General features: G+C 31.6%; 1 protein-coding gene and 1 long non-coding RNA gene across 2 annotated transcripts; one reads left to right on the top strand and one right to left on the bottom strand.

The window, feature by feature from the left end:
- Positions 1 to 754: 754 nt before the first annotated feature.
- On the top strand, positions 755 to 7,784 carry LOC126965883 (protein archease-like). The gene is made up of 3 exons (XM_050809657.1): positions 755 to 977; positions 1,139 to 1,163; positions 7,221 to 7,784. The coding sequence occupies exons 1-3, from the start codon at positions 911 to 913 to the stop codon at positions 7,609 to 7,611; spliced, it is 483 nt and encodes a 160-aa protein (XP_050665614.1). The 5' UTR covers positions 755 to 910; the 3' UTR covers positions 7,612 to 7,784.
- Positions 3,000 to 4,463, bottom strand: LOC126965895 (uncharacterized). The gene is made up of 3 exons (XR_007729626.1): positions 4,363 to 4,463; positions 3,646 to 3,718; positions 3,000 to 3,109 (listed from the first exon to the last, which is right to left on the bottom strand). It is a non-coding gene; the product is annotated as an uncharacterized LOC126965895 (long non-coding RNA).
- Positions 7,785 to 12,320: the final 4,536 nt, after the last annotated feature.

The raw sequence follows: 12,320 nt of genomic DNA, 5'->3' as shown, positions 1-12,320 counted from the left end.
TCGACGCGAGTTTACACAAACTGCGATAGCATTAGTTTTAGAGCGTGATAGAACACATAATATTATTCTCAAATCTTATTGAATGAAACGTTTTACTATTGGTTAAAATGTAAGCTCTAGTATTGGTGTGTATTTTCTGAACTTGTAAATATTTTTAAGTAACGATTGTAATTGGGTAACTAGTTTTAAGGATTTTGTATATATATCGTGTAACTTTTTAATAAATCATATCTTCCATATATCTTCCGCATATTCCTCACAGTCAAGCAGTTGTTTTATTTAATCGCCAAACGCTCAGTCTCTAAAACAGTAACATTGTGACTGCACAACAATATGAAACCTCAGCATATTCTTTTTTTATTTTAAAAAATGGCTATGAGTTTTTATTTTAATACGGAAAGCATAAATATGGGTGTGTCACAAAGTAATTACAAAATTCAAAATTTTAACACACATAAATTAAAACTAAATGTAACTAGCATTATCATGTGAAAAGGAAAATTCCCGCCTTCATCTGATTTTTCACTGCTATGGCTTGCAAAATGAAATATAGTGGCTTCAAGTTCATGTTTTGCATTTCAAGGTAGATAAGGTGAGATATGTCTGTCTCTTTTCAGTGAATTGCTTTTTTTGCATAGGTTTGAAAAGTCAAGCTAGTAAAGCTCAATTTATTGTTACTGCTCTAGTCTTGATATTTGCTCTGAGGTTGACACTAAGAAAAATTGACACACGTCAGAAATGACATATTGTCAAATATAAATTTTGATTGTCCTGTTTTTATATTTTCAAATTTCAATTAATTGATAAATATTAGAATTTTGTAGTTTTTTTTATTTCGAAACTATCAATGAAGTAATAAAGGTTATACTAGTTGTATTTTTACTATTACATAGTATAATTAAATTAAAACATGGACCCAGAAGCAGGAGAAATTTTAACTCAGGAAGACTTTTTTCTTCCGCCGGTTAAATATGAATGTAAGTTTGTAAAATGATTCATTGTATGGTAAATATTTTTATCAGAAACCATAACTAATAATGGAGACTTTTGGACGTTAGAAGCTATATTTTACACCTCTATTGCTTCCTTATTTGTGTTAAAACATATGATTTAAGTAATATTTAATAATGGTTTGCAGATTTAGACCACACAGCTGATGTGCAGTAAGTTATTAAATACTTTGAAACATTTTTTATAAGTAAGTTATTTATAGTAATTTAAGAGTACTAGTAATAGACCTTGTACCTGTAATTGAAGAGTAACATCTGTAAATTTATTATATTTATAAGAATTTGAGGCACGTGTTTAAACTTATTCTATAATGAGTCTTCAGTGCTGCTATCTTATATATTCAATATAGCCAACAGTTATTTGTCAAGGTATATACCATAATTTTATTAATTTATTTTCCTTACAGTTTTTTTATGGATTGCAAAGTTCATAAAGTAAATTAGCAAGTAAATGACATTCATGTTCATGGTAAAGTTTTTGCTTATCATAATATTGTTGAATTAATAAAGGTACATCTTTACATGTTATTTTTTTTTTTTTAAATATTAAGTCGATATTAACTATTTTAAAATTGGGTGGTCCACTTTTGCCTCTAATAAAAAATAAATAAGTAAATTAACTAACTTTTGAATGAAATCATCTGATAAGTATAGTAAAACTATACAAAAGAATATCTGTAGGGTAGCATGTACTTAAATTATTTTATTAGAAGTTACATAAAGTCCCAACAAGCTGAAAATCAGTGAAATTGTTCAAAACATAATTATTATAAACAATGTTTAAAAGTTCCCCATCATTCCCGTGTATGGAAAAAATTATTCAAGGTCAAAGGTCAAAAAAATGAGTTTTTCATGATTTTCAGCAAAACGGTAAGTTTTATCATGAAAGTACCTCAGACAAAAATTGGAGATCATAAAATTATCTATAAAAAATGTATCAATACTTTTTCTTACAACTTGAACCTTGACCTCTTGACCTTGAATAAAAAAAAATCCATACACGGGAATGATGGCGAACTTTTAAACATTGTTTATAATTATTATGTTTTGAACATTTAGGCATTTAGTAAGTATTGCATAATATGTAGATGAACTTGAATTGAATTGTTATTAATAACTCTTGTGTTTATAAGTATTAATTTACTTTTTTTTTCTTTTTTTGACTTACTCATGTAAGCCTTTCAGTTTTTGACTTTTAAGTATTTTTGTTGCGTCACTTTGCATATATTGTAATTGAAATGATTTGTAAAACAACTAAAATGTAAATCTTGACTTAAAAGAGTGGCAATGAGTTTGTGTTTTTGAATTTGAACAATTTCACTGATTTTCAGGTTGTTGGGACTTTATGTAACTTCACTCTCATTTTTTGGTCTAAATGTACCCGACTAGTAAGTGGCTAATTTCCATAGAACCAGATGAATGTTAAATTTAATCAAATTCATTATCATACAAGGGGCTTACAATAGTTTCAATCCTACAAATCTAAAAACTTTTTACTCAGGTTTAGGTAAATGATCAGTTGATTGGTTTCAGTTTGATTTATTGTTGTAATGATAATTTTTTTGGGAAAAAACTTAAGGACACCTAAAAGGTTGCAATACAAACTAATAATTATATATGGGAATATGGATGTTGTTCAACTTTGGAAAATATATTCATATTATTGTGCACTAATAATTTTGCTTTGCTGTCAACTTGAATTTTGATCCGAAATTATATGGAACATGAGCAAATACGCAAAAGTGTAATTGAAAAACCAAGAATTTTTTAAATCATTAAATAAGCAAAAACACTGTTTCGTTTCATTTACTTTAATTGTTTCATTTCATCTTTGTTTATTTTGTAGACTTCCACAGAGTCTACTAAAAGAAAAGTCATTTTGTGTTTTGGGGATAGTGGTCATCTTTTGGTACTCTTGCCATGTGTAAATCTTTTTTAAATACAGTTAGAACTTAAGTAATAATAATGATCTAAGTTGAATTCATTAACTTGGCAAATATAAACTCAAACAAGTTTTTTTTATATATACAAGAGGGGGCAAACAATCAAAAGCAAGAGGTTCATGTGATGGGAAGTGATGAGGAAAAACCCATGGACATCTGCAATACGAAAATTTCTTTGACAAAGTGTTTACTATAGTTTTTATAGACTCTATCAATGCCGGAACTTGTTGGATCTCGAAAAAGGCGAAAATACGTTTTATACACCATTCAAATAATTATTGTATGTATATTTCGGGTCTCATTATTGTATGAATAGTTCTTTTTTGATATACGACATTGAAGTTTTTAAGCCATAGAAAAGTTGTACTATAGAAAACACTAAACAATCATTGAATACATTTACAGCAGTTAAAAAATATTTTAGTGACATTAATATTATAAAAAACCAATGAAACCTACATCTTATGGATCATAACATCTAAGTTACTATTGATTCTGAAGGTACACAATATAAACCTACTAGCCCTCCTGTTGAAGGTTTACAAGAAGGTTGTTGATCATTATATCTGTCCCAGTGGATAACAAATACGAAATAGCAGACATAACAGAAAGTATAAACCTAATTAAATTAGAATATTAGCTTATATTATTTATAAATCTTAGCTTAATTTTAATGATGACGATAACAATACCTTTTTGTTGAATGAGGCATTTCCCACAGGAGATTCTAATATGCTTATATATATTCTAGTATGCCGCTACAAGCTGTAATATAACATATAGTTTAGGAGTAATCTCGAATCAGGGGAAACAACAAAGGGATGCTTTTTAGCGGAAAATGCAGAAACTTGTGTCCATGTGTCTTCCTAGGACTAAAGTGGACGATAGTTAGACATTTGCAAAGCATAGTCTCGATTTCAGATACAAGTTTGTTCTGATTCTCGATGACACAACGCCGGGAAATGTTGGCACGGCCGGTTCAAGAAGTCTGTCTGTCATACCATGTGCTGTGGTTTTGCATAGAAATGAATATCGCTGATTTGCAGCACATCATTGATATGCATAATAAACAGTTTAGGGGATAGCATGCAGCCTTTCGGGACATAAACGTTTATGGGCACGCACCGTTAATAACAACATGATCCTAGAGGTTCCCAAAAGGTTGATCAGAACCCATCTGATCAACCTCTTGGGAAGCCCACAGGGAAGAAGTTTCGCTATTAGCGCTTTGTGTTATACCCAATCAAAGAAATTTAATATTAGTAAATAGCATTCTCAAACATGACCTTAATCTAAAGACCTGAAGTCATCATAAAGTGCACTATTTGCGTACTTTTTGAAAAAGTTCAATCCAAAAAAATGTCTAATTCAACTTCGAGAAGATATTTACAATGAGAGAAAAGTTTTACCGGCAAAACGAAAATGTGTGGATATATCGATGTCCAGCCTTCTATATGTAACGTAATGGCACCAATAATCGACACTTTTAGAAGTTCATGTTTTTCTTTCTAAAATTAAAAATATTTTTATCATGTTTTAAAACAAAATTGATATTGAATACGGTAAAATATAATTGTCCTTGTGATATAAATCGAGTATATTTTATTTTTAAAATATGATGCAGATGAGTTTTAAATAAAAAAAATATATTTATTTTCAATATCTCCAATTTTCGACATTAGCACTCCAATAGTCAACACCCAGTTACCGACAATTACCAGTTATCGTCACCCAGTTTTCGACTATATTACCTGGTAATGTATGTTTTAAGTATAATACATATCTCAAAATATATTTGTACTACAAACTCTAAAAAAGGTGTTTCTGTTTTTAATACTTTTTATTTTTATATAAGTACACTTTAACAATAGCTTGTAAAAAATTCGAATTAGAAAACAAACACAAACACACTTTAGCATTTATAATATTAGTAAGCAAAGGATTTATTATTAAATACTCAACTACTAAAGTTACTCTTACGTATATAACGAATATTTAGTGAATTTTTATTCTTAATCACCTTGGCTTCAACTCCACTGACAAGAGTAAAGTAAATTTGTGACGAATTGTGTAATTATTACGAAACTTCCAATTGTATACTTCATGTTTTCCTTTAATTTAATGGCATTTGAAGATGTAAATGTGTCACGTAAAAGTAAATTCTCTAAGTCTGAGTCTAGAGAATTAAGCTAATCATAACTAACATCACTTTCAGCGTACGAAACCTCCATATCGGAGTCTGAAGTCAATTCTTCTTGAATAATCGTCTTTCTTTTAACTTTTGTTTTAGCTGTTTTTATTTTGTAAGTTTTATTTTTCTTATCTTTGCCTAACTGTTCCTTTAATTTCAAATTTCAATTCTCTTTTTTTGCTCTTTCTTCTTTTTCTTGTTGTTTTCTATTTTTCTCAGCCGCTTTCTTCTCGTAATAGTTTTTCCAAGCTAAACTTGTTACTGTTGTAAAGATGTGTAGAGTTTTGACAAAGATCATTTTGGGAGCAAAAATTAGATAAGTGTAGCGTGAGGTGTGATTTGTGATTTGTGGCCATCCTCAACGAGTAAAATCGGTTTTTCAATATTATTTTGCTCTAACCAAGGGTTTAACGTTTTCAACGTTAGTCAAATATTCATAGAATGTGCTGCTGCACATCCATTCAACTACCTATTGCCCAGTCATCGGGAACACTGGCAGCAATGGACGGCGCAATTCGTTCATAATTAAAAGCGATTATCAGGGGCAAGGTCTCCGGCTGCATTTCCTGTGATAAGGACGGTAAGATTGTCGTTATCATCCTCACAGCTACTGTAAAGGTGTTTCTCTACTTTTTTGCGATTACTCGATCAGGTTTGAGCGACAAAAAAAACGCGCTTTCGTCTGTATTAAATAACCTGTGTGGATTGTTTAGAATAGTTTTGAAGTTATGTTCATCAAAATAACATTCTCAGACACGTTATCTCAAGCTCTAGGTAAGTTATCTGGTACCCTTTGTGACAAGTTTGGATGCCTTTTCATGAACGACTGAAACCATTTTTTACCAGGCCTATTATTAGTAAATGGGTTTGGCCTGTTTTGACTAATAATATTTTTTTGCACACTGTCCAGTAGAGAATCCTTAGTAAGTGGAATATGTTTTTCAGACAACGTTACTTACCATTTTCCAGAATATCTTCTTCTAATTTCATCAAAATAGTACTTGGCCCCATGGCGCAACCTATTCAAGTTTTTCCAGTTATTTTGTCATGAAGCGTAATCCAAGGTACTCCGAAACGTTGCGCAGCCACTGCTATCTTTTCGCCATTACTTACAGCCTCAATTGCTTTCTCTATCTGATCGGAATTGTAGTTTTTTCTCGGAGCCATCTGCAAGAACCAATTATCGACATCGTGTCGATTACTGGTAACTATACGTTGATCAACTTATTAAAAATATCTAAGAGTTCAGAAGAAACCAAAGGACAATATTCTCTTAATAAATATAATATTTATAAAAAAATTATTATCGACACTTGTCGATAATTGGAGAAAGCCAATTTATGAGAACCAGTAAACGAAATCAGCATTTTAAGTCGAAAAAAGTAACCTGTAAACTTTTATTACAATGAAAATCGTTACTATAATCCCCATACCATGCCGTAAAAAACACCAAATTAAAATAAGTTTTAACACGTCAAGATAATGAACAAAACATTGTACTTACTTTCCTAAAGATTCCGCTTAGAAATGCCTTTGTTTGAAGAGGAACACTAGCCAGACTCAGATCTCACGCGGCCACTTTTAGAGAAAATAGCGGATTTCTTTCAAGTATCACTAGATGACAGCAGGAAGCATATAGTCTATGATATAGAGTAGCCATATTAGAAAATCAATTTCCTACTCTTATTTTCAGAAGACAGAGTAAGAATTAGCATTGCTTTAAGTTAGCAGACTATTATGAAAAAGGGGGTATATGTTTGCGCTAGATACAACTTTACTTATAAACTTTCAATAAATTTTGTTAGAAATAGTTAGAAATATTTTTTGTTTTTCCATATGTGGTAGCTTTTAATTGGCCTTTTCACATGTTTTAAATGTATTGTGTTAGTGGCTGTAAGATTCCCTAATAGAATAAAATAAATACCATATATTGCACGTCTCACAAAACTAGAGCCGGAGGGAGTTCTCTATTAACGGTAGATACCATGCGTCAGTTTCCGACGAAAAAATGGTTGTCATACTCCAAGTACATAAAACAAATTGATCCAAACATGGATATTTTTTTTTAATTTACAGACTACATGCATGGGGAGATAGTCTTCAAGAGGCGTTTGAGCAATGTGGAATGGCCATGTTCGGATATATGACAGAACTAAACTATGTCGAAATTAAAGAAGTTCATACTATTGAGGCTACAGCCGACGATATGTTGGGTCTTCTGTACCACTTCCTTGACGAACTGCTCTTTCTGTTTAGTGCTGAACCAAATATAATTTGTAGAAAGTTGGTAATAACAGAATTCAACACGGAATGCTTCCGGATAGTGTGCAAGTGCTATGGTGAAGAGTTTCAGATTGGAAAACATCCTCAGGGATCGGAAGTAAAGGCTATCACATATTCAGCCATGCAGATCATAGATGAACCAAAGGACAATAAGTTTGAAGTATTCGTTATTATTGATATTTAGTTGTACGACTTATTATTTATATAATATTATTTTAAACAATGTTATTGTTAAACATAATGCATAAATTACATAGATCAATACTCTTATCAAAAAGGATTTAATATGTTACCGTTGTCGCTGATCAACTTTTCTATTAATTTTTACACGCCGAAATAAATATTTTTTTATATTAATTTATTTTTTATTAAAAGCTTTAATTAACATCTTAATGTGTAAGTACTTTTTTTCATTTTCAGGCGTGTTACTTTTGTTTTTTGAAAGAGGATGACAAGCATACGGGTCACCTTATAGTAAGTGATCACCACTCTCACCACCGCTCATACTCTCTGCTAACACCAGAGGAATCACAAGAGCGTTGCCGACCTTATAAAGCGATGAATAAACGTACCTACATATGAATGAGAAAACCGAAAATGTGGTGGGCGAGGATCAAATTAGGGGGTTTGAGGCGAGTCGATTAGTAGCGCACTCAAAGCACTTTTATCAAAATATTGAAAATCATTAATATGTCATCTATAATTTTATTAATAGCTTTGAAGATTCCTACAATTCAAAAAATAAATAATAGCTATACAAAAATAATATTTTGTGTGGTAAAATTTATGTAATACCAAAAGTAAACAACGAAAGTCTCACTCCGCAAAATCAATTAAAGAAATAGGGACTAAGGTGTAATTCAGATCGCAAACCGCTACTAACCTACATTTTTATTCACCTAGAAGTTTTCCTCTTTCTATGGCGTGAATCCTACCTGTTCTGACGACAGTAGGGTTGACTTCTTTGCCTAAAACTGTACCTACCTAGAATAAGGTCAGCTTATAAATATAGCTCAGTTTTTTCTATAATATAAATATGTACGTTATCGTTATTTTTTTGAATTTTCTTGCGTTGTCAAACATACCTACATTAGTTGCAGATGGTAATGTTACATGCGTTGGAAGATCACGACATAGTCAAACCTTCTTTGTATATAGGAAATAAATAGGTAGCTATCATGAATGATAATTTAATTATAATAATAATCACTTTGACTTAGATTGATTCAGCGTCTTTATAAAGCTTTAAAAAATTTAATTAGGATTGTAATGACCATTATTATGCATTATGTTTCTCCTTTTTTTAAATATCGGTCAGACCGTTGAAGTAGGTATTAGTAGTAGACGAAAAAGCTCGCGCGTGCGTCACTGATCGCTTGTGATTCCCTAATGACTGGCCTGCTCTGTAGAGTTTCAAATTCAAATATTTTTATTCGAAATAGGATTTAAAATCACTTATTGAACGTCAAAAACTACCACCCATTCAAAAGAGACTGCCTCAGACCTGAGAAGAATGGGCGCAAGAAACTCAGCGGGCTTTTTTTTTTAAATATAAAATATGGATTACAATGTGATATCGTACAATAAACATTTATAATTAAAGAGCCTAAAGGTGTTCGCTTTATTTCCAGTTCGTGGTGTCATTAAGAAAATCGTTTATGCTATAATAACCTTTCCCACACAAACGTTTTTTAACAATTCTTTTAAATTTCGTAACACATTTGTTTTGTACATTTTCTGGGATCATATTGTAGAAGCATATAAATCGCCAAACAAAAGACTTACTAACTCGACCCAACCGAGTATTTATTTATTTATTTATTTATTTATTTATTAGAATTTCAATTTTACACTGACATTACAGGGTGATCCTAATGCGCTAGTGTAGTTGTCCATAAAAATAATTATATATAATTATTTTGGACTTATTATGGACATTTAAAAGCTTAGTAATATAGATTATAGGTGCTCGTCACACAATAATAATAATAATAAGTAAATATTAGTCGCACAATATCAAATGTCAAAACCAGTTGAAATACAATCGAAAGAACTAAATTGTTATAAACATATGATAAAAATAAAAATTTACAAGTCAATATTTTGTCTTAATATTTAAATAATTTCTATAATACAAGAGGCCAAGTTGTAGGCATAATAAGTTTATGTTTGTTCCTCGTGTTAACATTATGAATGTCACAGTTTCTAGAGAATTCCTCAATGTGCTTATGAACATACAGAACATTATCAAAAATGTATTGAGAAGCAACAGTCAAAATGTTTATTTTTTTTAAATTTTCTCTTAATGATTCTCTAGGACCTAGGTTATAAATCGCGCGAAAAGCCCTCTTCTGCAGCACAAAGATGATATTAATATCGGCCGCACTGCCCCATAACAATATACCATAGGACATAATACTATGAAAATAACTAAAGTATACTAATCTCGCCGTATCTATGTCAGTTAACCGTCTAATTTTCTTAACCGCATATGCTGCAGAACTAAGCCTATTCGCCAATCCTTCAATATGGGGGCCCCACTGCAATTTGGAATCAAGCGTAATGCCAAGAAATACAGCAGATTCCACTGGTTTTACCACCTCTCCATTTAATAAAATATTCGCATCTACATTTTTGACATTTGGCGCGGTGAATTTAATATATTTGGTTTTATGATTATTTAACAATAAGTTATTGGCGCTAAACCAGTTCACGATGTCTAATAGAGCATTGTTTACTTCGTCATATAAAACTTGGCTTCGTTTCACTTTGAATATAAGTGAAGTGTCATCCGCAAACAATACCACCTTCAATATCTACGTGGGAAGTGCGAAAGGCTTGGTAATACTAAAGATTTATATTTATGACATAGGACCCAGTAGTTTACAAATAAATAAAATTGTTTCAATATCAAAATAACACAAAAGCAATAATTTTGGCTGTCTGTTTGTTTATTCCGGGTTATCGCCGAAACGACTGAACGAATTTGATGAGATCAGTGAAATAATAACTAAACTTAGACAGAAAGGAAAGTTGGTGCTTATTTTCAACAGCGTAACAGTAGCTATTAATATGTTGCTTGTTTTGGATTATACTTTTTGTAAATAAGTAAAATTTATTTTCAGTCAGGTCAGCACGGCATATCTGCAAAGAACTTTTCTTTTCTTGACCTCCAAATAACAATATAAAACAAAATGCTTTGAGCTAAGCCGAGAATTTTTGAAAGGTTCACGGTTTACAATATATTTACAATAAGGCATGCCAATTTTCCCAAGAGTTTTACGAACATATAAATTGGTAGATATATTGGGTAATTATAATCTTTTTGATTTGAAGCAGTCATATTTTACTGTATACTGCGATGTTCATCGCATCGATGACAAAACTGTGACTACACACCAATATGAAACCAATATTTCGCATCATCATCAGCCGGAAGACGTCCACTGCTGGACAAAGGCCTCCCCCAAAGATTTCCATGACGATCGGTTCTGCGCTGCCCTCGTCCAACGTATTCTGGCGATCTTGACTAGATCGTCGGTCCATCTTGTGCCTACCAACGCTGAGTCTTCCGGTACGTGGTTGCCATTCGAGGACTTTATTGCCTCAACGGCTATCTGTCCGTCGAACTATGTGTCCTGCCCGCTGCCACTTCATTTTCGCAATCATTTGGGCTATGTCGGTTGGCTTTGGTATTTCGCATATTTTTTTTAAATATGAGTTTATTTAGTTAAACATGAAAAGCATAAACATAAGCAATTCACAAAGTAAATTCAAATCCAATATTTTTTAATACCTTAAAACCTAACCATAACCTGTGAAATGATAAATTCTCGATTCCTGATCCCTTTCTCATTGCAACGGCTTTTTCAGCTATAAGCAACGCAAGTCATGTAATCAGATCAGACACGGTAAGATATATCTGTCTCTTTTCAGTGCATTGCGTTTTGCGTAGGTTAGAAAAGTCAAGCCAGTGCCAGTGCTGTAACGCTCAACTTATTGTTACTTTTCTAGGCTAGATAATTGCACCGAGACCTTTGGAATTGCTGATGTCCATTGGCGGCTGATTTTTTTATTTTCCATCAGTAATGGTTTGGAGAAGGAGTTAACTTAGCCTGTTCACACTAAATGCACACAGCATAGTCTAGTTAGCTGTAGAAGCAATTTACTGATACAGCCTGTAAAATATACATTGCCGTATGGCAAAAAACTAAGTCATAATCTTAGAATAATGACACAATAGAAGTAGTCGCCGTGTGCCCCATTTGGATAGCAATCGTTTTGACAGGAGTAGTTTTAGGTCTTGTCATATTATTATTATGATGAAAATTACCCCTAACGGAATTACATCTTACGACACGAAGTCACATACTCAACAGATGATTGGGAATGTAAATGAAGTAAACACCATAACGAAAAGCATGTACTGATAATTATATTTATTTTTAAAGGACCGTAACTTCACAAAAAATAAGTAATATTATGAATTAATGAATTTCTTTATTCATTTAGGTACAATTTGTACGCTTATGAAAGTCAAGTTTGATGCCATATTGGTTAAAGAGACTACTAAGAGATTACAAAAGTCATCTCTATAATATTATGTGAAAACTACGGTCAGAACTCTTTTGAAGATTAGGAAATATATTGTCTTATTTTTTATTTCTATTCACATGTATTTATTTTCTTTCTTTCTTAAATCTAAGTTTTTATTTCATTCATTTAATACATAATATAATTTTTATAATAAAAACAAAATGCATCGACGAACTTTAAAAAACTAGATCCACATTAGCTTAATAAAAGTTCGCCAAAAATATCAAGCGGCGTTGTACATACGTACGTATAAATTAATTTATACAGATAACATTAAAATATTCGTGTAAATTAGCA

Source organism: Leptidea sinapis, chromosome 9, assembly GCF_905404315.1.
Source record: "Leptidea sinapis chromosome 9, ilLepSina1.1, whole genome shotgun sequence".
Lineage (NCBI taxonomy): Eukaryota > Metazoa > Arthropoda > Insecta > Lepidoptera > Pieridae > Leptidea > Leptidea sinapis.
Note: the sequence above shows the minus strand (reverse complement) of the source record. Positions and strands in the feature narration are given on the sequence as shown.